At 34.7% G+C, this 25783-nt stretch overlaps 1 protein-coding gene across 5 annotated transcripts; it reads right to left on the bottom strand.

Annotated features, from left to right (window-relative positions):
- Positions 1-497: 497 nt before the first annotated feature.
- On the bottom strand, positions 498-25540 carry WBP11 (WW domain binding protein 11). 5 transcript variants are annotated; one of them, XM_074266697.1, is made up of 14 exons: positions 24361-24520; positions 23618-23673; positions 20274-20345; positions 17511-17620; positions 16859-16890; positions 15831-15924; positions 15057-15253; positions 13870-14003; positions 12882-13081; positions 7934-8125; positions 7143-7244; positions 6375-6674; positions 5719-5901; positions 498-1590 (listed from the first exon to the last, which is right to left on the bottom strand). In XM_074266697.1, the coding sequence occupies exons 4-14, from the start codon at positions 17572-17574 to the stop codon at positions 1157-1159; spliced, it is 1932 nt and encodes a 643-aa protein (XP_074122798.1). In that variant the 5' UTR covers positions 17575-17620; positions 20274-20345; positions 23618-23673; positions 24361-24520; the 3' UTR covers positions 498-1156. The 5 variants fall into 5 exon arrangements, with proteins under 5 accessions (XP_074122798.1, XP_074122795.1, XP_074122796.1 ...); XM_074266694.1 differs by lacking the exons at positions 20274-20345; positions 23618-23673 and adding an exon at positions 25460-25540 and having other exon boundaries at positions 24361-24584; XM_074266695.1 differs by lacking the exon at positions 23618-23673 and having other exon boundaries at positions 24361-24549.
- Positions 25541-25783: the final 243 nt, after the last annotated feature.

Here is a 25783-nt window from a genome sequence, read left to right as displayed (position 1 = left end):
GGGTTTAATTTCCTTTTTAACTTCCTGGTGAGAATGTTTCACATATATTGTATAGTGAATATAATTTTTATTGTTATAAGTGCAAGGCTCATGAATTCAGAATGTAGAAACCACAATAATTTATAAAGAATATACTATAAAGAAAAAATAACTCACTTTTTATAACTGTCAAAAGTCTTCAAGGTTCTACAGAATGGTTATATACTGGGCTTAGAAGACTATTATCTACAGAAAACAAATAATAAACCACACTGAATTATAAAATCACTGAATTGTTCTAAGGCTAATGTGAAAATTTTAAAGTGCAAGACTTTCATTTTCTTGTATTTTCACTTTTTTCCCTAATAATATCCGATTCTTCTTAAATCATTCAACATTCCCCATTACCTCCATTTTTAACCAGAACTGTCTCCCACAAGCTTGAGTTCTAAATTTTCTTTTCTCTTATATTAACTAGCTAATTTTATTTATACATTAACTGAATAATAAAGACAAGATTTATTTTTGTAGAACATTTATTTCTTTCATGAGAGACATTCAAAAAAAATTTTTTTGTCACTGAGAAGTCATCTCAATTTATACACGTGTATAGTTTCCTCCCCCAGGGCATCCTGTTTCATAGTAGCAAAATGAAATTGTGATCCATTTTACTACAAGTAAAATGTTACAAAATATTTACAAGGAAATTAAAAAAAAAAAAAAAAAAAAAAACTAAACAAAACAACCAAAACCAGAAGTAAAAACACAAAAAACACTGGAGGAAATGCATTGGTTTCTGACAACTACTCCAGTGACTTACCTAACCCATTTAAGAAAAGGATTTCAAAAATAAAATTACAGACACTAAAATCCTATCTCATGCCTCCAAAGTAAAAAGGAAATGATGGTGGTGGATATAGTAAAGATGTGAAGGGACACTGCTATTGAAGTTTACCAATCTACTCTGAATAAAAAATCTTTTTCTTCTGTGCAGTGAATTCTGAACAAAGCTAAGTAACATTAAGACAATCCTTGCACTGAAGTTAGGAAATGCTCTGGCAGAGTAAAAGTTAACTTCTCTGCACTCAGGTCCAATGTATAAGCACTCTTTCCTTAATGAACCATGTTTTCTAATAGGAATTTATGGGATTAAAACTTCCCCTGGCATCATAGGCTGTCACAGTAGTCCCTCCATCTCTTTCATGAAAGCTTCATATACATCATCCTTGGTTTGTACTGAAACAGGCGCAGAGGGGCCAGACTTAGGAACTGCTTTGGCAAGGGGCATAGTAGAATCCTCTTCTGATTTTCTTTGGGGAGCAGCAGTAGCTCCTTTGTTTTCTCGTCGAACCCTCAGTGCAGTGGGCACAAATCTGGTAATTTCTGCCTTGGGATTGGTGATTTGTGGCTTGGCACTGATGGTTGCTGTGGCTTTCTTCTCAATAGTGGCTGCACTGGTATCATCTACTTTGGGTCTCTGGATCAAATTAGGCGGGGCACTTAAAACCCCTGGATTCGGCAAGGGAGCTGGTGGGAAAAGCCCAGGTGGAGCAGGTCCAAGTGGAGGCACCAAAGGTGGGCGCATCATACCAGGACGGGGTGGAGGGATACCTATTATGAAGAAAACATGCAAAATGAATATACCATGACTTTAAAAAAAAAAAAAAAAAAAAAAAAGTTTTTTAGATAAGTGACAGAACATAGGATAATTATCGTGGAAAGGTACTTCAATCTAAAGTCTTTACATTGATACACTTGGCCCTATTCAGTGTTCTTACCTTCCAATTAGTCATCCATTATTTGACAATTGGGCCCATTACAAACTTGCTATCTCATCTGGATTTGGCTCTCACAATACTGCATAGCAAGAATAGCTTGGCGACACAGTGAACAGTGCAGGCCCTGGAGCCAGGGAGATTCAGCTTTGTGAATTCAAATCTAGCTTCACACACTTACTAGCAGTGTGACCCTGAGCAAGTTACTTAACCATTTTTTGCCTCAAGTTTCCTTATATGTAAAATGAGTGAGAGAAGGGATGGCAAATTACTTTAGTATCTTTCCAAGAAAACCCCAAATGAGATCATGAAGAGTCAGACACACAATAGAAATGGCTGAACAGTGCACAGCAATATTTTTATCTCCTTCACTATCACAGTCCTCACAAAGACAGTTCCAAACCTATACTTTCCCAAGCCCAAAATATGAGCTCTATGCTTACTCATCTCAGTACTGACCCCCCCCTCAACCCCCTTCCTTACACTGGTGGAGGGGGAAAAAAAAAATCAAAACAACCTCTCTTCTAAACAACACCTCAAAATACTTTTAATGTCACCTTCGTTCTCTCATTTGATTCAGGCTAAGGTAAAGATGATTCTGTTTTTGCAAAAAGGAACTAACAATATTAGTAGTGTCAGAAGATTTGGTTTGAAGTAGGAATTTGTGACTTAACAAGGAGTATGACCTTGGCTAAATCATTTAAGCTTCCTGGACTCATTTTCCTCCTTTGAAAAGTAAAACTAATACTTAAGAGTATTTCTCAAACGGTTTTTTGAAGATCAAATGAGGTGATTTATGCAAAAGGCCTTTGTAAATCTTAAATTACAATATAATTATCAATTATAATTTTCTTTAAAATGAGGCACTGGATTAGAGGTCCCATTCCAGATCTAACTCTGATCTTTGCAAAGGTCAACCCTTCCATTTATACCCTTAAGGGCCTTCCATTACTTTCAATCATGCCCTCTCTTTTACCTCCAATCTTTAATTGATCCATTGCCTACAAATATGACCAGGCCTCTCAGATCTTAACAAGAAGAACAAAAACTTCCTTTGATCTGCAATATAGTAGGCCTTTAATATGTTTTCTCTCAGGCTGGCTATTCTCTTTTTTTCACTATTAAAATCCTAGAAAAGGAGTTTTGATACTATTCATTATTTCTTTTTTTTCTTAAATGCTCTCTTTCTTGACTAATATGATACTGCAGTCTGCTATTTTTCTTCTTATTCTACCATTCCAGTTTCCTTAATACCATCCATTTCCTACCCCTTTAAGCATGATTGTTCTTCAAAGGATCTGTCTTCTCTTCTCGCCTTTCTCTTTGTTTTCTCCATTGGTGATTTCATCTGCTCTCATAGGTTCAACCACTACCTCTCCCTCTTAGACACATTATTTATTAATTACCTATTCAATATCAGACATTTTGTTATCACAAACTTAACAAATATAAAACAGAATTAATTACTTTCTCCTCTAAATTTGTCTTTTTCCCAAACCTCTTACTTAAGTTTTTCTTGATTAATATGTAAAAAATTATTTATTTTTAAATTTTTTTTTAAATTTCAAATTCCCTTCTTGAGAAGGCAATTTGATATATAGATAATCATGCGAATCATTTCTATATTAGTTATATTACTAAAGGAACCCTTCCAAACCAAACCAGAACAAAACCACAGACCAAAAAATCAAGAATAGAGTAAAAAAAAGTATGTTTTGACATGCATTCAGACTCTATCAGTCCCTTCTGATTTTAAGTCCCTCAGAATAGTTCTGGATCATTGTATTGCTGAGAATAACCAAGTCATTCACAGTACAATCATGTTATGTCTATGTATAATGTGGTCCTGGTTTCACTCACTTCACTTGGTTCATGTAAATCTTTTATTAGTAAGGTTTTTCTGAAAGTATCCTGTTCACCGTTTCTTATAGTAAAACAGTATTTCATCACAATTTGTCATTCCCCAATTAATGGGTAACCGTTCAATTTCCAGTTCTTTGTCACTACAAAAAGGGCTGCCATAAATATTGTTGTATATAAAGGTGCTTTCTTTTTTTCCTTTTATCCCTTGGGGACAGACCTCATAGTAGTACTGCTGGGTCAGAAAGTATGCAGTTTCATGGTTCTTTGGTCTATAAAAAGTAGATCTAATTTACCCTCTTCTGTCACATTAGCCAATCTCTTAGGTGAGAGGTGATTTCTCAGAGTAGTTTTAATTTATATTTCTCTAGTCTATATTGAATTACAGCATTTTTCCATTTGACTATAAATAGCTTTGATTTCTTCTTCTGAAGACTGCCTGCTCATATCTTTTGATTTAATAATTGGGGAATGACTAATTTTCTTATAAATTTGACTGTTTGCTATATATTTGATATATACTTCTTATAAGATATTTTTTCTCATTTTCCTGCTTCCTATCTAATCTTAGCTACAGTGGTTTATTTGTGTTAAATCTTTTTAATTTTATGTAATAAAAATTATCCACTTTTTATCTCATAATGTTCTCTATCTCTTTTGGTCATAAAGCCTTCCCTTATTCATAAATATAACAAGTAAAATATTCCATGCATCCCTTATTTGCTTACATTACTTTTTGTCTAAATCATGTACTCATTTTGACTTTATTTCTGTACACGCAGTGTGAACCTCCTATCTCTTTTGAGGTAGAATGCCTACTTTTCCAGTAAACTATGTTCTCAAGCTTATAGAAATTCTGCCTCTTCCCTCTCCTTCACTTCTATAATTCTATATTCAACAACACCTTTAACATCTGTCCCTTTACTACTCATGATCATTGCCTCAGTTTAGGCTTTCAATATACTAGTTAAGACTACTGCAGTAGCATTTAATTAGTGTCCTTGCTTCCTTCTCCATAACCTACTATATTCCATATAACTGACAAAATAACCTTCCCTCAGGCATAGATCTGATTTTAACATTTTCTACAATACACATAATATTCAGTGGCTTCCTACTGTCTTTCTAAATAAGATACAAATGTCTTACCTTAGAATTTAAAGTTCTCCACAATCTGGCTCTAATCTATACTTTCCTGGATTTATCTCCTATTCTTCTTCTTCATGTACTGTCTCTATCCAAACTAGCTTAATAGTTTTTGTCCATATTGGATGACCTATATCACTCCCCTCTGTATAACTTCAGAAGCCATCTCTCATACCTTGAGGGTATTCTCCTTTCCTCTACTTCTCAAGTTCTAATTCAGATGTTAGTTCCTATATATCCAACTGCTTTTCCTATAATCTTCCCCATACTCTGGCAAATTTCCTCTATTTTTTCAAATGAACATAAATGTATTTATTTTTGTATACATTATATCTGTCCTTCTAATTTAAACTCCTAGATGGCTGTTTTTTTTGTTTTTGGTTTGTGTCAAGTACCTGCTGGAAGCTTGTGCTTTGTTGGCATGGCCTTTTTTAAAAATTCAGGAATATCTCTATACTAATATGAGATATTTTACTAGAAACCCAACTAAGCCAGGAATTTTAAATGTAAAGTGAAACTGGCAATTACTCTCTTTTTCAAGTACAAATTCAAATTTGATAGTCACATTCTCTCTTTAGCCCAAATGAACCAGTTCCATTATTTAGAGCGATACTGTTTAAGTCAAGTTCAGAAGCTTCATTCCTATATCTAAAAGATACAATTTCATTCAAAGAGCTTAATTTATTTCCCTAACACTGGATAGAATGCATACGGCATAAAGACGAAGAGTATGATTTTTAAAAATCTGACATCATTATAAAAGAAATAGCATATGCCCTACTGATGGTAGGACAATATCAAGGTAAAATAATTCTCAGATTCAAATTCTAGAAAAATGACATCCTCTCTGACTAATATAAAATGTATGCTAGATAACATCGTTCTTTACTCATACAACATTGAGGAAAAATAATTAAATATCCCTCTAACTTTCTTATAACCCAATCTAGTCCTTTACCTGGAGGTGCTGGGGGAGGTAGCCTCGGTGGTGGTCCTCGTGGAGGAGGACCTGGAGGAAGACCAGGAGGTGGGCCTGGAGGTGGACCAGGAGGTCTGCCTGGTGGAGGACCAGGAGGTAAAAGTCGAGGTAAAGGCCCTCGAAGCCCTGGCATTCCAGGTGGTCTTAAGAATGGAGGAGCTCCTATAAAAGAAAAATTATTAAATCAAAGTAAACTTACTAAATGAAATGTCAGTACAAAAATAAACTATTACTTTAACTTAAGAGTTATCTTGGAAAATTAACTAAAATTTGCACACGAACAGCCATCTGACAAACACTAGCCTTTTGTCTATAACCCTAAAATTCATCATTAAAATAATACCTGCTGATCTCTTTGTGGGTAATAACTAAAAACAAAATAGATGATCACAGTGCTAACAGAATAACGTCTTTTAAGGTCACAATGAAGCATTTTAAAACACTGAGACACAGCAATGGACCACTAGAAATCAGAACCTCTAAGCAAACTTCTCTGACAATCACAGGAGGTTTGGGTTAATTATTTAAGAAACAATCACAAATAAAATGTTTTACAAATTATCAGCTAGAAATATAAAATACTTTATTCTTTAACCAATTCCCTGGGTAAAAGATGTGGATATCAACATGTTTACCTGGAGGTGGACCAGGAGGAAGGCCAGTGGGTGGCCCAGGTGGTCGTAATGGTGGAGCAGGTGGTGGTCCAAGAGGAGGTGGTCCTGGCATGGGAGGTGCTTGTATTTGGGTAGGAGGAACAGATTGTGGAGGTGGTTGCTGTTGTTGGGAAGCAGGAGATGATGATGTCCCATCAGGTAGAGTATCTTCTTTGTGCTGCTGCTGTGTAGTATCTTCTGACTCAGAGTCATCAGAATCATCCTCATCATCATCCTCTGAAAATTCCTCAACTTCTCGCCCTTCTTCAGGAATTTCCTGACCTGAGAAAAATATACAAATAGAAAGATGGTGATGTTAGATAGTTGAAAGAACAATTAATTTACTCTATATATCTCTTAGTATGGCAGTACCACTTAAGACACTGCAATAAATATCAGAAACAATGAGGTAAAATTGAAAGAATATAAGTCTTGGAGTCAAAGAGTTCAATTCTTGGGTTCAATTTCTACCTCATTTATGAGTTAGGTAATTCTGGGCAATTAGGTGAATACTTCTGAATCTTGGGTTCTTCAACTCAAAATGGGAGACCTATGGTTCTGACCTTACAGGGTTTCTATAAGGATAAAATGAAATATGTAGTTTGTAACTATATGGCGTTCTATATATGTCAATTATTATCAATATAATAAGTGTTTTCTGAAAATTGATGCTGATAAAAACAGGTGACATGATCAAATAATTATCATTAATGAAAGGTTTAAGAAAAAAATAGGTCTACTGATCTTTACCTGCCATTCTAAGCATCATAGCTTGAAGAGGTGTCAATTCCTTCATGTTTTTCTTTTTCTTTCTTGATTTTCCAGGAACATCAGCAAATCGTACACTAAGACCTAAAAACAAAATAAACAAACAAACAAACAAACAAAAAAATACACTAAAGTTTAAGCTGTTTGTTTTATCATGGCTATTTCTTCGTTTTTTTTACTTTAGTTGAAGCACATATTTTGCTACAATGTGGCTTTCTAATGATTATTAACTAATCTGATATGATTATTATGTTTATTTCCTTTCATCGTGTTCTCTTATACCTTTCCTTCTCTGTTTTTTAAACTTCAAAGAGTTTGTTTAGTTTGCTTAGGGTTTATTCCTACCTTAGCCCACCCTCTTTCTTTTCTTCCTCTCTTCCATTGTTTCCTTATTGAAGCAAATATATTTTTATACCAAACAGTAAACATGCACATACATTCACTTTTTTAAGCAGTACAGATAATTGAGGTTCAAATGCTGGCTATTCCTTCTTTTCTTGCTAGTAGACTTCTACTTGTGTACCCAATTATGTGAGATAATTTTGCCAATCCTTCCTCTACTTTTCCATCTCCCATCTAAGTAAACTCCTCTAACCTTTTTTTTTTTTTTCATGCTTTTCTTAAGGTCATTAAACCATAATAGAACCACTCCAAGATTCTCTGTATTATTAAAACCCCTTCTATGACTGTCAGTTTAAAAATGTGCTACACCTAAGTATAATAAAATCACCCTTTTCTAATTGTTTAATAAATGCCCAACTGATTGATCACACCTGACTTTTTGTCTTCATTGTTCTCTCTTTCTTCTTCATCACGGTGCATGAACTCCTCTCCTTCACTGTCAGCATCTGACCTGTCAGTGTCACTGTCATCACTGCTGTCATCATGCTTATCTTGATCCATGTCTTCAGGATAACCTTCATCTTCGCTAGTGCTGGAACCATCATCATCATGACCACGATGAGCTGAAAAAGGAGGGAAGCACAAAATAAATATTAAAAAACTAAATTTTCCTCAGTTTACTAAACAAAAATAAAAAGCATACCAATATTTAGGATATAATGCAATCTACATAATTATATTGTTAAAATACTTCTATCAAGTGGCCCATCCCTCATTCATATAGGTAACATGACACTGATTCCCAACTAGTTTTAAATGAAACCTTGGAAGATTTTTTTTTTTAGGATTTAAATAGCAGCAATTCACAAGACAGTAAATTGTAGAGAAAATAGGGCACTAGATGGAATTCAGAAAAGTATTTGGTAAATAATCAATGAAAGAACGTCTTTTCCAACTACGGAGAGCAGCTTATGGGACCTGTCTCCACATCTCATTCCTGCATCCCCACCACATTCAATGAATCTCTAAATCTTCTCACATTACTTTCTGGAGCACTGTGCTCTCTAAAACACTTCATCACTGACAAAGTGCTTTTCATTTTAAACTACTTCCCTGTCTGGCTCCTATTTTTGGTATTCATTAAGACCTGGCTTCTCTCAAAAAGTGCTACATTCCTGATCATCTCTTCTTAATACTTGTGGCACATTTTCCCCTTCCTCCAAGCCTGATCCACTATTATTATGAATTAATCCTTGCTCCCCATTTCTACTTAAAACTCTTTGCTATGCTTACTCAGCAAACTCCTCCTTTAGATTCACTCTATAAATATATTACCAAACATGATAAGGGTGGCAGGTATCTATTGCCCCCCAGGTCATTCCCTGTAATTTATAAAGGAATTCTGTACCGGACTTACAATATTTCTTGTTTGTTCTTGTTCTTCCTTTTATTCCAGGAAACTTCAATATGTGTTAAAACATTCTAGCCTCACATTCCTCAATCTCAAATCCTATGACCTATTCCTTTTCTGCATCATAGCCAAAGAAATGATCCCATTTTCAATCTGTTTTATCAAATTTCTTACTGTGATTATGACCTCCCAGCTATCATTGCATTCTTTCTTATAGCTCATTCCTCAAAAACTTATTCTTTATTCTCCATGTCCAGTATCCTCTATCCCTCAACACCCTCCAAACCTCTTAGCCCTGATCTGGATTACTCTTTTCCCAATTTTGGTTAACCAGTTCAATAGCATACTGATTCTCTTTCAACTTCCTTTTCCTCTTGTCTTATTGCTACTAATACCTTGCCAAAACATAAACACAATTTACTTCCACCATCTATTTTACTGTCTCCTACTCAACTGCTAGAAGAAGTCACAAAATAATGCTGAAGACATGCACTATAAATTTAGATTATAGGGGAAGCTATATGGTACAATAGATAGAACACTGGCCCTGAAGTCAGGAGAATCTGAGTTTAACTACACCCTCAGAAACTTAACACTTTCTAAGTGACCCTGGGCAAGTCACTTAATTTAAATTGCCTCATCCCCCTTCAAAAAAAAAAAAAATTAGATTAGACTCAATTGTACTCACTACAGCAAAACAATAATTTAATTTTCCTTAATTTTCTTTCACACCACTCACAAATGCTATTTTAAATCTTATCAAAATTTGAACTTCAAAATCATCTTCCCTACCCTCTTAGCAGATCTCACTTTAGTGTAAAAATAAAGAGGTAATTCAGTATTAGTTTTCTCTTTCCTCTTTGACTAATCTCAAAAGCCCTTGCCACTATCCTCTCAATATAGTGTTTCAAAACAGTTGAATAAATTCTCAGGAATAAAGTCTTTCAGAGAGACATAGCAACTGAAAGAGTTGTTACTAAGTCCTCTAAAATGTGGTGTAGATTTAAAATTTGGAAAAAAAAAAAAAAAAAAAAAGATCTGTTTTGTGAAAGCTGCTGTTGCTGTGACAAAAAAGTACAGGTCATGAATAAGGAAGACATTACAAGGACTGGAGTGTTAACAATTGATAAAACATCATTTTTACTGTAATTCTTTTTTCATTCAATGGATACTTTATCAAAACCATTGTTAGAAGTTCTGGTGAGCCTATAAGATCTCTAAGTGGTACTGTGGACAGAATGCTGGGCTCATAGTCAAAAAGACTCAAGTTCAAATCCTAACTTAAGATATTTAGAAGCAGTATGACAAGTCACTTAACCTCTTTTAGTCTCAGTTGCTTCATCTGTAAAATTAATGATAGACTCAAAGCCATCTAAGATTCTTTCCAATTCTATATCTATGATTCCATAATCAGGGTGTAAAATATTAAACAATATCATACTGATTCTCTACTTTCAACTTCCTTTTCCTCTTGCTACTAATACCTTGCCCAAAACAAACACAATTTTTCCAATACTTTTGGCATATTTGACTTCTTTTTTTAACTTCTAGTAGGCCTGAAAGACTTTACTCCATGGAGAGAATGATGAACTCTGATAAATATACTATGAATCAGAATTGTTCTGGAAATTACCAAATTAGAAAATCATGAAAGATTAAGAAATCTGTCCAAGAGAAGGGGATAAACTGCTTCAATGACTTGGGAAGTTATTTGATTTAAACCCTAGAGAAAATCTACTGACTACAATCAAGGCTAGATGTTAAAAACTGGATTGTTCAAAGGTAAACTTAATATCCAATGTGATGTGCAGTTTCATGACGAAAAATTAAAGAATATGTTGAAATTTCAAGGCCAAATCATGCAAAAAAACAAGTTGAATGTAGTAAAAGATGGACATGCTGCATAATTTTTTTTACAGATGTTTAAAAAATCATTTTACAGATGATTATTCTCAAGTTTTGTTATTATTTTGTCTAAAGTAATATAGTCTTTTCTCAGTTCCTCATCTTTCCCAAAGTCTATAGCATGACTCTGTTGAAGAACTTTTCCTCCTAAAGACTTTCTCTTAAGTTTTTATGTTCCTTCTTGATTTCTCTTACACGATTTCTTTTTACTCTCCTTTGCTGCATCATCATGTACAATAGGATCCCTAATTATTAGTGTGCCTAGGTTTTATCATGAGTCTCCTTCATTCCACTCTCTCTTGGTGACTTTACAGGTTCAGTTATTATCTCCTTGCACATGACTCCTGAGCTTTATCCTATCATCATGTAACAACACATATCTATTAAGTCAAGGTATCTCACATTAACATTTCAAAAACAGAACACAATACTTCCCCCTTCCCAAACCTACTTCTCTTTCAAACTTTTCATTTTTGTCAAGGGTAGCAACATTCTTGTAGTCACCCAAATTCACAACCTTAGGTTCATCCTTAATTCTTCACACTCTCTTATTACTCCAACAAATTCAGTCAGTTACTAAAGTTTAATTTTATCATTATTACAGCTTCCACATCTATCCCCTTTCTCACCCTAGCTGCCACTCTAGTTCAGGGTCTCTAACCCTTACAACCTCCTAACTGATCTTCCTGCCTCAAAGCTTTCTCAATTCCAATACATCCTCCACATATAGTTACAAAATTATTTCCCCAAAGCCCAAGTATAACCAAGTTACTTTCCTATTCAATAAATGCCACTAGTATTACCTGTAGGATCAAAGATTACTGTTTGATATTTAAAGCCCCTTTTCACAACTTATCTCCAACCTACCATTTTAGGATTATACGTTATTCTCTTTTATCCCACTCTATGACTCAGTCAATATGATGTTCTTACTATTCCTTACACATTATACTCCATTTTCTGTCTCTGCACAGGGTGTCTTAATACATTCTCTTCTTATTTCTGCCTTTTAGAATCTGTAACTCCTTTCAAAATTCAGTTCAAATGCCACTTTCTACATGCAGCTGTTCTTCTTTTCCCCCAACTATTTGTACCTGGCCCCTCATTTCCTTTCCCTAACTTCCAAACTCCCTTGTATTTATGCAGGTTTTCCTTGAGGAAGTTCCTTACGGGAAGAAAGCATTTCATACAGTACGGATGCTTAATAAACTATTGCTCATTGCTTGCTTATTATTATTATTACTGATTATCTAACACAAATAAAATAAACGTTATGATCCATAAATGAATCTATACAGTAATTATTCAGGAAGTACTATGAAATATTTTGAAAATACTTTTGGAAATCCTCTACAATAGGATGTTAATTATTATCACCATATTGCACTTACTAGCAAAGATAAAACAGGAAGAAAATATGAGTTTATTTGATGATAGGTATATTTTTGTACTTATGCAACTTATATTATGCCAAAGATCTTTTTTATTGGGGGGAGAGAGATTAAGTTTCCCAAGGAACTCTCTAAAACTAAAAATTCCAGAGTGGGTACCAATCAATATTGGAGTTTCACCTATAGGAGTTTTTTTCTATGCTAATAAAATTACAGCTTTGGCCTCTCTCCACAATCTATTTAGATGGATGGATATAAATATTTTAAAGATTTAAGTGGCATTTGATTTTAAACTTTAAGGACAGATTCTATTTTATGTTTATGTATCTCAACTGCCTGCTAGTGCTTTATTTGTAAATAGGTACCTAACAAGTACATGTTTCAGCAGAATAGATATAGTGGCAGAGGATGTGGGTCAATCCCAGCCCTGGTACCTCCTAGCTGTGTGTCATTAAATAAGTCATAAGCTACCTGGTCTTACTAATCTATAAAATCAAATAGGCAGACTAAGTTCCCTGCTAGTTCTAAATTTATGAAACTATAGTTCTATAATGTTTTTTCACTCAATTGGACTGAAATGAATCTTCAACAAGGCCATATTTTTAGGAATATTCAATAAATACTCTAATGACAATGAAAAACAACAGACAGAAAATTAACTTGACATCTTACCAAGTTCTGGACTATATAAAATATCCTCCTCTCGTCGACGAGGGGCAAGCTCTAAGGCAAAGCCCACTTTACGGCCATACATTTGCAGAACCTGGGGAGGAGGTGGCCCAGGGGGTGGGCCAGGAGGCTTTCTTCCAGGAGGCAAACGAGGAACACCATGTCCAAGAAGAGGAAGTATAGAAATTGCCCTAGTGGGAGGTCTGGGAAGAGAACATTTTTATTTATATTCTATTCAAATAGTAAGAGATTTCATATTTTAAACGTAATCAAGGGATTCCTTCTTGAAAAAGTGTGCTGTAATAGAAGGGACAATGTACCTAGGCGGCCAGTGTTTATTCCAATTCTGTCACTAACTAGGCTCTGGGATCATGACATGAGCTGTAATTCCCTCACTAGTAAAATTACAGGGTAGGAATAAGTTATCTCTTTGCTCTTTTAGTTCTAGAACCTTAGGGAATTTCAGGCTCATGTCCACATATTGGAAATACTTCAATGGATCTGTGAACTTATTGCAATAATAATAACAGCAATAGGTATTTATATAGTTTTGCAAATCAATTTAAGCCTCATAAAAATCTATTATCTCTATTTTATATATCAGGAAACTGAGACTCAGAGACTTGACTTGCCATAGTCATACAACTGTTATCAAAGACAGAGTCAATCCAAGTAGAGGGCTCTTTTCACTTTGCTATATGGTCTCTCTACCTCATCCCTTCTTTACTGCACATTGTAACTTTTTCATGCCTTTTTACCATATAGGATTCTTGTGCATTGTTTCATCATAAATTCTCCAAGAGAGATAGCCCATAGGCCAAAGGACTTCCTCTAGGTCTTATTATTTCATGTGTATTAGTATATTGCTGAAGATATTATTTCTCATCATCAAATACCAGACATATATTTTCAATTTCCCCTTAACACACTGCATTTGGGAGATTACTTAATGCTTAATAACTACTATTTAACTATAATGGTGCTTATTTACCCATAGGCAGAGGTTTTTTTGAGAATTGAGGGTGGCTGTGCACCAGGCAATGGGATGTCTTGAATTAATATATTAGAAGGAGCATGAGGCATATCTGGCAATGGGATGCTTTCCACTTCAACATGCTGAGCATTCTGGAAAAAAATAAAATAAACCAAACATGTAGATGGTAAATCAATATAGACAAGAAGGGGACACACTAAATACAGGAATATCAATTCTGTTATTTTACAAACTGGACTAATTTCTACTCAAATATAAATATGAAATAGCACTAATTTTTACAATATAAAGTTTTACATTAGTTATACCATAACCTTCTCTTCACCAAATGGCCTAAATGTTCAATTTTTCTTTGAATTCTACCCTTTTTTGGTTGTGATTTGTTCGAAATAAAATAGAAATAATGATGACACACCCTGTACTTGAGTGAATACAATTTAATATTCTGAGTAAATGGGGAAAAGGATACTATTAAATTTTATAATAGCATTAAAATAAGGGAAGAAATAACATAAGAAACAAGTTTAATTTTGTTATCATAAAACACACACTGATTACACTTCAGAATCAGCAAATGTAGAAAAAAACTTTTTGTTATAAGAAGCAGGCCTGGTGGTCCTGAGACTACCATAACAATCTTCTCTTAAGGAAGGTGGTAATCTTATAGAACATATTCTTGGAAAAATACTGACAATTTTCCAAAGGATAGTATGGCTATGTTACCAAAATGATATTTTGCATACCATCAGCTTGTTTTTCTCCTAGGAGGGATTCTTTCATGCCAGAGAACTGTCTCAAAACACCTTAATTCATTGATAAAAAATTCTTTCCTTTATTGTACAGATAAGTCTTATTACACCTACCACCATTCTATCCTCATTGCAAGCTGAAAATTTTTGGTCCAATTTATATGTAACTTTTGGGCAATTTGATGTTGTTTTAAATAGCAGTTACAAAATATCTTTTTAGGGAATTTTCATAGTTAGGTTTTAGCACTTTTTGATAGAAAGCTTTAAGCATTCTATCAAATATAGCCAAATATTTATACCAATGGGAGATACAGTACATAAATGAAATGTCTTCAAGTTCATGTCTTTATCAATTTTTTTTAAAACCAGAAGTAAAATTGGTTTTGAAGTTCCTTTTCTTCATAAAAAACAAAAATAAAACAAAAACCTGATTACCTTTACTGCATCGAAGTATTGGCTAAGCTGGGCCCTCTTTTGCTCATATTCCACCTCTAATTTTCGAAGCTCTTTGTAGATATCTGGGTTTTCTTTTTCGTAGAGTCTGAGAATGCGTTCAAAAGTTTCACGAAGCTTTTTTCGTTTATCTTTTAGCACCTTTTCATTTAGCTGTGGCTGCTGTACTGGGTTGAACTCTGATGGAAGAAAAGATTACTATTATTTTTTAAAACTTTAATTTTTATATAATTTTATTATTTTATTTTTAAAGAGTCATTTTCTTGGATTACATATGATTTATAGAGAGATCAGATTTTAGAAATCATAGATTTCTGAGCAAGGAGCAACCTCATAGATCTTCATTTGCAAATACTTCATTTTACAGAAAAATTAAGATCCAGGGTGTTGTCATATAGGTTATTATTTTAAATCCAGGTCCTCCTATTCAAATCAGCACTTTCTACTGAACCACACTCAAAGGCTAAGACCTCTATGATTGTCATTTTCACCACCACCAAAACAAAAACCTTAGAAATGGTCTCTAACAACCAAGCACCAAGCACATGCTATTCTAGCTTCAGAGAAATGGTATTAAGTTTAACTTTCTTAAGCAAATATAAATATTAATAAATATTTTTCTAAGAATGACTGTTTTATCTCTATAAAGCCTTAGAAATTTCAACAAACTGCCCAAATGACTCAGTAAACCAAAATATTCACACAGAAAACTGGAAGATCTTCAAAAATCTAGCCCTTCTCTCTCCTCTTACATACCCATCTCATCTAATTTCTCCATATCCCGGATAATCTGTTTGGGATCCTTCATCTTTAGTACTGCTGCCCGTACCATCATTCGTTGCTTCTTATTCTAAGAATATTAAAAGATAACAAAGAGTTAAACTAAAAATAATCTTTGATTTCAATTAAATTAAAACTAAATGGTGGTTTTTAAGCTCCTGCTCATCTATTTTAAGGTTAAAAGTTCAGCTTAAAACAATCATATAATTTTTTAAAAGAAAAACATTTTAAAATTCCTATTGGGGCTTTAGTAGATTTCTATACTATGATTTTAATATAAAATTTAAGTGCAGTGGCTTCTTCAGTAGTTTGTGCGTAAATGCTAAGACAACTTAAAAGGATTGACAATCATTTCTGGTCAAAAATTTTTAAAAAAATTCTCATTAAGTGATCTATAATATGAAAACAGCAGGGAATCATTTATTCATTCACTAATATTTATCAGTTGCCTATTATATGAATTAAACGAATTTTGCTTTTCTTAAAAAGCTTAAGAGTAGCAGATTTCAAAGTGATGCTAAAATAAGGAAACAATAGAAAATTTAAATTAAAGAATCCTGTTACAAGGTTTATGGAGCCAAAGAACCTTGTACAAATTATAGCACATTTAAGCCAAAAAATTTTCCTTCAATGTTTTTTGTGACTCTAATTGAGAACAAAAGCTTTTTACACACATGTTCATAATATAAACAAGTTAACTTATGTTTGTCTGTGTGAGCGGGATAGTTTAAAAACAAAGATATGGGTTGGGAAAGGTTTTACACTTATCTGAAAAGCAAAATCAATGTAACTCCTAAAAAAATATTTTTTATTCTTCAAAATAAGGAGAGCAAGCCAATGTGAGATATGTGAAATTTCTTTTAATAGTGACTTATTATAATTTAGATTTGGAAACAGTTGATTCATAAATTTTAATTTTTTTTTTTTAAACAACATTGTTCAGTTCAATAGTGTAAGTAGCTATTTTTTTTTTGGGGGGGGGGGGGAGAGGAGGGGACACATACCTTTTTTAATTCCCTTTTCCGGGCTTCTTTTCCTATAAAAGAAAGAAAGAAAAGAAAAGAACATAATATAAAATCCTGATCATGGGCATTTCCTTCTTTGTGTCAATTTGTACTAATCTACATTTTTAGTGCCTAAAAGCATCTTCCCCCAAGGACCATATTTCAAGTTTTTTTTTTTTTTTTTTCAATAATAAAAATAAGCCACTAAATGATTTTAGGGCTTATTTAGTGCTTTGTGTTTTATGACTATGATTAAAATTCTAAGTCTTTATTAGAAAATCACTGATGCAGCAAACTGAAAAAAATACATGCTTTGTATCATAGTATTATCAAAAGACTCAGTGAATCCACTCTTTCAAAATTCCTAAAATCAAGAGAACATTATATATGTGTGTGTATATGTACATATATACACGAATACATATATTTAGTTTGGAGGTTTAACAGTACAATTAAAGAAAAGTCTTTTGGATAATAATTTTTCCCCACTTTCATGTCAAAAAGTTTAAGTTGGGGAAAGCTAAATACCTTGGCAAATTAGACTTTTCTAGCTTAGCTGTTCTAGCAATAAAATTAAAAAATACAACAGACTCCTTAATATTGTAATTTATAATATGTGTTAATCTTTGCTTCACATATAGTGCATACTTACGAGCTTGGTCAGTAGGATTCATGAACTTCCCACTCTTGGTGGATGATGTAGATCTCCGCCCCATTTTCAAAGGTTATAAGGTTTCGTCAGTTAAGAAGAGGAAAAAAAATCTAAAGAAAAAAAAAGAATTTTGGTAATCCTCTTAAAGTGCTTTACACTTGTAGAATACTTATCTGCCTCCCAATTGTTGACTGTACTTCTGAATGGTAATAAATTTGAAGAACAAAATTGATATCTTTTAAAAATCAATTAAATTTTTAAATGAGCATAAAAAATGAAAAACCTTTTGTTCCAAATTTTCTCCTCCTTTCCTGGATGGTAGGTATTCCAAAACATGTTAAAATATATGTTAAATCCAATATATGTATACAGAGGATATATTTTCTTTATAGACTGGCATATACACAGATATTATGTCTTTTTTTATCTCTATTATTCAAAATAGGTTACTAAAAGTTTATCATCCACCCATCCATCCATCCATATGTCTGACAAGTATTCACTCTCTTAAATGTCCAACAAATTAATTTGTTTGAAGATCACCACTGAAAATACATTACTTTCTGAGGCAGTTCATTCTACTTGAGTATAGATCTCAAGATTACCAAGTCTTTCCTCATGTCAAAAAATTTGCCTCATTTCTTTTACCCATTGCTTTTAGTTCTTTTTCCCTGTGGTACCAAGTTAAACCAGTTATCTTTCCCCCCACATGATAGCATTTTAAGTACTTGTAGACTGGTTATCAAATCTTATCAAATCATTTCTTTTCCAAATTAAAAATCCCTACTTTTTTATTTTCACATGGCTCTACTTATAGAGACTTCTTTATAAGATGTGAACTGATTAAGATAGATTACATTGTTATTAGAATCTCCTTTCTGGGAAAAAAAAGGCCTTTCTTTTAACATAACCTAAGATCACATTAGTCTGTCTGGCTATGAGCTGGCAATGCTGACTCATAATGAACTTGTAATCTGATCTTATTTTAAAAATTAACTTCTTTCTGTACAATGTACAATCTAACAGACACTGTTAATAGTCACTAAATATAAAACTTTTTTTCTCAGATTCTAAATGCAATATTGAATTCAATTCTATGTTTTAATGATGTAAAGAATAAACTATAAAGTTGATAATTCATTAGAATTCATTTAGCATTAAGAATGCTGACAAATATCAAATATAACAAAAAAAATTTTCTTCCTCAGAACTTAAGTTGTGATTTAATACAAAAACTGGACTTTCCACATTAAGAAAACTACCACAAAATATGGCATTATCATCAATTGTATTCAAATTCAATTAAGATTTTAAGGCACCCCTTATTATCAGTATAGTTTTTAAGGGATTGTGCTTTGACCACCACATGCTGGATTCTGATGAATTGTTAGATGATTCAACTATTCAATGCAAAAACTGGAGAACTGGGAAGAGGAATGAATTTATGTCCAAAGAAGAACTAGAGATCATTATTGATCACAAAGTAGAAAACTTTGATTATATCAAATTGAAAAGTTTTTACACAAACAAAACTAATGCAGATAAGATTAGAAGGGAAACAATAAACTGGGAAAACATTTTTTTACAGTCAAATGTTCCGACAAAAGTTTCATTTCCAAAATATAAAGAGAACTGACTCTAATTTATAAGAAATCAAGTCATTCTCCAATTGATAAATGGGCAAAGGATATGAACAGACAATTCTCAGATGAAGAAATTGAAACTATTTCTAGCCATATGAAAAGATGCTCCAAGTCATTATTAATCAGACAAATGCAAATTAAGACAACTCTGAGACACCACTACATACGTATCAGATTGACTAGAATGACAGGGAAAGATAATGCACAATGTTGGAGGGGAAGTGGGAAAACAGGGACACTGATACATTGTTGATGGAATTGTGAATATATCCAGCCATTCTGGAGAGCAATTTGGAACTATGCTCAAAAAGTTATCCAATTGTGCATACCCTTTGACTCAGCAGTGTTACTACTGGACTTATATCCCAAAGAAATTTTAAAGAAGGGAAAGAGACCTGTATGTGCAAGAATGTCTGTAATGGCCAGAAACTGGAAACTATGTGGATGCCCATCAATTGGAGAATGGCTGAATAAATTATGGTTTATGGATGTTATGGAATATTATTGTTCTGTAAGAAATGACCAGCAGGATGATTTTAGAAAGGCCTGGAGAGACTTACATGAACCGATGCTAAGTGAAATGAGCAGGACCAGAAGATCGTTGTATACTTCAACAATACTACTATATGATGATCAATTCTGATGGATGTGGCCCTCTTCAAGAATGAGATGAACCAAATCAGTTTCCAATTGAGCAGTAATGAACTGAACCAGCTATACCCATCGAAAGAACTCTGGGAGATGACTATGAATCACTACTATGAATCCCTCTATTTTTGTCCACCTGCATTTTGGATTTCCTTCACAGGCTAATTGTACACTATTTCAAAGTCCAATTCTTTTTGTACAGCAAAACAACTGTTTGGACATGTATACACATGTTGTATTTAATTTATACTTTAACATATTTAACAAGTATTGGTCAACCTGCCATCTGGTGGGGAGGAGGGAAGGAGGGGAAAAATTAGAACAAAAGGTTTGGCAATTGTCAATGTTATAAAGTTGCCCATGCATATATCTAATAAATAAAAACTATTAATAAAAAATAAATAAATAAAAAACCCCAAAAAACTAAAGTACTGAAGATTGGAAAAGTATAATTGTCCCTGATGAAACTCACTTTTTCATTCAAAGTAACACACCAGAACTATAATCAGCAGAAGTCTTTTTCATCACACTGTTTAACATCCACCTGCAGAAAATATTTTAGATATTTTTACTTCTGGAAGGCTTGGAACTCTGTGATCAAAGAAGCAAAACTTTTCTAGAAATACACAAATTTCCAAATAAAAATAGAACATAGCAACAACCTTGTTATCGTGCTACAAATTACAAAAGGTTAAGAAACTTATGCTAGAGAAGGAGAAAAACATGCTTCAATGACCTGGGAACTCACCTGATTTGGACAATCAGGCTTATAATCAAGGCTAGATTTGGAAATATGAACTTTTTGTCAGTTACAGTTAACATCCAAAGTGTATGCAGAAGTTAACATTACAAGGACCAGATGTGTCAACTGATACAAAATTTTACTACGATTTTACTGTTCCCTTTCCCTTCCTAGTCATTTGAAGTTGAGAATCAAGATAACCAGTTTCTCATCTTAACTTCTAAAGAAATAACTATTTTATTTTTTTTTTCCTTTCAATAAAGAAGAGAAAATGAAAGAATAAGATTGGAGGAAAGTCTAACACTTGAATAAACATAATTTTAACACAAGAATAAACTTGTACCACCTCACAATAATACCTAATTATACCTCTTCTCTATGGTATCTTGGATACATGTGTTACAGGGAGTCAGTAATCTAAAAGCACAAAGGGTAGCATTAGTAGCTATAAGGACTACAAGGTTACTTTTCACCAATATAGTGTGTAGTAGAACTCTCTGTGACTATAAATGAGATACAGTATCTTAACTATTATGGCAAAATTCTAGAATATTAAAGCATAATGTGAATATGAAAGTAAGTGGTAATCACTTTGAGACAGTATTACTACATTAGGAACCATTTGTACCTGGTTTAATAAAATGGGTTTTTGTTTTGTTTGGACATATAACATTTTAGGGAATAATAGTTATACAGTATTTAGACTTCATAAAGCATTCAACAAAGTCTCTTGTAATACCCTTAGGGATTAATGGATCAATCCTGACCTGGAAAGAGACTTCATGTGGAATGTTCTAGGACTCTTTATATTCAATATTTATTAATGGCTTGGTTGAAGGTATAGATTGTATGTATGCTTCCAGCAGAATACTCCAGAACTCTTTTTAGTTAACATTATTAATGGTTTGAATGATGGCATAGATTATTTGCTTGTATCATTTTAATTTGGCACTAAACTAGGATGCATAGCTAATATGTTGAATAACAGAGTTAGGATCTAAAAGGATTTTGATAGGATAGCATGATTGGCCAAATTTTCAATAATTCTTCACTCTCTAGAACCATGATTACTCATCCCACTAATGTTAGTTAATAACCAATCCACACTTCCTATTTAATGTTTAGCCAAGTTTATTAATACTATATATAGAGGATCTGAGGCCTTCTAGGCATTTTAACATTCATCAACAGTAAGCACCACATACAAATTTACTGGTTAGCCTTCATTCTTGTTGAACAATAAGATTATCCTTTTCAGATCATACATTTCCTTGATAACAACTTTTACACCACTTTTTAAGTGCCATTAATGTTACCAGAATGCCAGTATAACATCAAAACTGAAAGCACTGCAGAATTCCCCTCTTCATTAAAAAAAAGAAAAAAGAAAAAATCATTTTAGAATATGTACCTCACCACTAATACACTCTTGAATTCCAACTGAACTCTCTCTTGTAACAAAGAAAAACAATTTGATCATAACTCCCTGAGAAAGACAAGCTACATAACACTGGAAATTTTACATTATTCCTCAATTTTTAACCTGTGAGAATTATTAGGCCTCTTTTGATTATCTGTGCATTTAACCAATGAGACTTCAACACCCTTAAGTCAATGCAATGAGTTATCTGTAAAAGGAAAAATCTTACAGAACCTTGGACTTTGAAGAGATTTCAGATTCTAGTCTAACTTATACTTAAAACAGGGATATCCTTTTTCAGCATCACTGACAAATACCTATCCAGCTTCTGCTTAAGCAAACTCTCCATTCAGTCTTCATTACTATGAAGATTATCTTTAAATCAGGCTTGATGTGTTGCTCTATATATAGCATCTAACCACTATTCCTTCTATCTCTTGAGGCTAAATGTACAAAGATTAATCCCTCCTTCGATGAAGGGTTTCAAATTAGACAATCTGGACAACCTCTCATATTAACTGGTTAATGTACTATATCTATGCATTTTAATGGTCTGTTTTCTATTGCTTTCCCGCCTAAAACTAATAAAAAGATCTAGATGTCTCCCTAACTCCAACTCATGAAGATATAAAAATCTAAGCCAAAATGGAATAAGAATTTGGAATCATAGGTAAGATCCTTCATATTCCAATCCCATGCCTCTTATTTAGAAATCTTGTTCCTGGGTTTTCTTCTTTTCCTATCTCTATATATAGAACAGATGCTTGTTTTTTACATAAATAACTTATTTGAAGAGGCTCTCTGAGGATTAACAGAAGAGGTACAATGGATTGGGAGAAACTGATCACGTTTCTTTTTCATTTTAAAGCTAACAGACACAACACTTATAAACTGCTGCAATGAACAGAGGGTGGGAAAACTGGCTCATCAGTTCATATGAAAAAGTCCTGGTGTTTTTAAAGGACTGCAAGCTCAAAGCCTCAATAACAAAATAAAAGTAGTTAGTGAAATCATAGGCTATATTAAATGAGACGTATTATCTAGAAAAAAGGAAAACAATTGGCCTATTTCCCTTCGCCCTGATTAGATAACAGAGGCCTATGTACCAGCTTTAGGAAAGATACTGACAAATTGGAGTGAAATTGGAGGGAGACCAGACAAAGGGGATCAACACCACATTATACAGTGTGCAGTTGAAGAAATTGAGAAAATTTAGTCTAGAAAAGAAAAAACAGAAATATAATCATGTTCTTCTGTGTACAATGTACTCTGATATGATTTGCTCTCAAGGAAAAGTAAATGAGACTCATTTTGATTAGCACAGTCAGGAACAAAGAGTGGTTGTAGAGAGATAGATTTTGCTTTGATATGCAGAGGAAAAAATTTTTTCTTCAAAATGATTTCAGGATCCCTTCAGCTGCAGGATAAGAAATGGAAAGCGGGGCTCTGGAGCCCTTGGTTCCTATGTCTCAGTTGCCATACCTACGGTTTAAGTGTGAAAGGAAACAAGTTACAGTATCTGACTACTTTGACAGAGGAACTCATATTCGCTTTACCTACAGTTGTACTTTTAATAAGGACTACTGTGGCAGAGTACTCCAATGCTTCTGGAAGACAAAGAAGCTGGGTTCAGATTCCACCTATTCCTGCTTACTATTTGCAGTGATCCCGGGCAGCTCAGGGAACCTCCTTGGGCCTCAGTTTACTCATCTGTAAAACGAGAGGATGAACTAGATTGCTTTGGAAACCCCCTTTACAGCTGAGGTCTATTATTAAAGTAAGAAAGATAAGAACTACAGTCGGTCCCCAATACTTCAAAACCTTTCGTTTCTCACAACTTGCCCCCACCCCCGGTCCTCTGTCTACAACAGACTCAGACACTGGAACAAATATCTGAAATCACAGTTTAGAAAAGCTTATTATTGCCCAAACGACAGTTGCTGGAAGAAACCCGTAATACCTTCAGATCCTCTGAAAAGCTACGGGAGAAGCTAAGAGCGAGAGCTCGGCTCAGTCCCCCGGACACGGGGCGGCTCCCGCTCGGTTAGGAAGGGTAGCAACAGTAGGGGCAACCACGAAAGGCATCCAGGCCCCGGGGAGAACCCACGCGACGAGTAATCCTCCCCCGATTCCAGGTCCACAAGGGGGACCACCAGCACTTTCCCAAACCCAGTGCACCAGCACTGCCGCAAACTAGCCCACGCGAGCCAGCAGCCCGACCCCGTGCGAACCTCGGTCCCACGGCGAGGCTGGGATCAGCCAGACTCCACCGCCTCCTGAGGACAGGGGGTGGATCTCTCCCCCGGATGCTTCAAAAGGACCGCGCAGGCGTCCGGAAGTAGGGGACAGGGGATAAGGAAGCGGGGAATCAGAGCCTCGAGATATCCTCGAACTCACCTTTCGGCTGCTCGCTGGAGGCAGCGAGGGTCGCAGGATCGCGCGCGGCGCCAACTCGCGTGGCCTCCTCGCTCTCTTTGGGCCGGGAGCGGGAGGCTTTTACCTTCGCCTCTCGCTCCGAGGCCTAACCCACCGCCATCTTGAGGCCGCGCGTCGCACCGCCTTATTTTACGTCACTTCTGTTTTCTAAGTGCGTTGCTAACGTCGCAGAGTATTTCCGGCTCCTGAAGCCATAGAGAGAGAGAGAGAGAGAGAGAGAGAAACTATGGGGCTAGAGAAACTTCCGCTTCATAATTGGAATTCGTAGGGCCCACCACACGCTTTCTCAGTGCAGACTGGGTTTCCGGCGTCGCTACGTTACTCTTAGGTCCACCCTCTTCCCCTCCAGGTCTCGAGACCCAAACATAGCTGTAGTCGAGGGCGGGGACGGAAGAAGAGCCTCAGAAAAGAGAATCAGGAATCTGATTGGCTGGAGAGCGAATCCTCTTTGTCCCACCCTCGATTTCTGCGGCATATGTTCCCTGTGGAATGACTGGGTTCTCGGTGCACCCTTAAGTCAGCAATCTGGCTGCATTTTGCAAATTTACCCTTATGCTCGCCCTCACTGAGTCAATGAGTCGATAAGTTGCCATCGCTTTTCTTTTTCTTTTTTTTTTTTATATAATATAAATATAAAATAAATAAATATATTTAATATATTTAAATGCATTTATAATCCAAAAACTAGACATACATTTTAAAATAGATGTTTAAAAGTGGCAAATTTTCCAGATAGTTTTCTTCCTCATTATAGCTTATGTTAGCAGGTATACCCAGATCATGTAGGTAATAAGACTATAAGAAGAGTTTCTCTAACAATCATAACAGTTTATCACCCATGTATATTTGCTTTCCCAGAAGACCTGCTTTGTAACTACTTATGGTAAACAGAGGCCCCAAATCTCTAGATCATAACTATTCTTCGAGATAAATGTTCTCTTGGATCACATTACATAAATATTTGGCCATCGCTTTTTTTTAGTCTCTGGAGACATCCAGAGGAATAACACTGGTCACTGCACGCACACTGCCTCTCACCCGACTAACTAGAATTTCTTACCTGGCTAGGCCAACTTAATAGAATCAAGTTGGAAGGAGCCCTTCTAAATCCCCATAGCTAGATTTTACAAATAAAGAAAAAGGCCCAGAGAGAGACGTGATTGGCTACCAAAAAAAGAAGTCCCTCCTCTCAAAGAGCTCACTGTTTATGGGGGAAATGACATACGAATAAACAAGTCACATACAAATAAATAAAAAGTCATACACAGGAGAAATTGGAGGTAATCAACACAGGAAAGCCATTCAGACTTAGAGGCTCTGGGGAAGGTTTATTGTAGAATATCTGACCGAGCCAACCCTGTGAGAGTGCTGAAGTCAGCTAGAC

The sequence above is a fragment of the Sminthopsis crassicaudata genome, chromosome 5, assembly GCF_048593235.1.
Source record: "Sminthopsis crassicaudata isolate SCR6 chromosome 5, ASM4859323v1, whole genome shotgun sequence".
Taxonomy (NCBI): Eukaryota; Metazoa; Chordata; class Mammalia; order Dasyuromorphia; family Dasyuridae; genus Sminthopsis; species Sminthopsis crassicaudata.
This window is presented reverse-complemented; position numbering and strand designations above follow the sequence as displayed.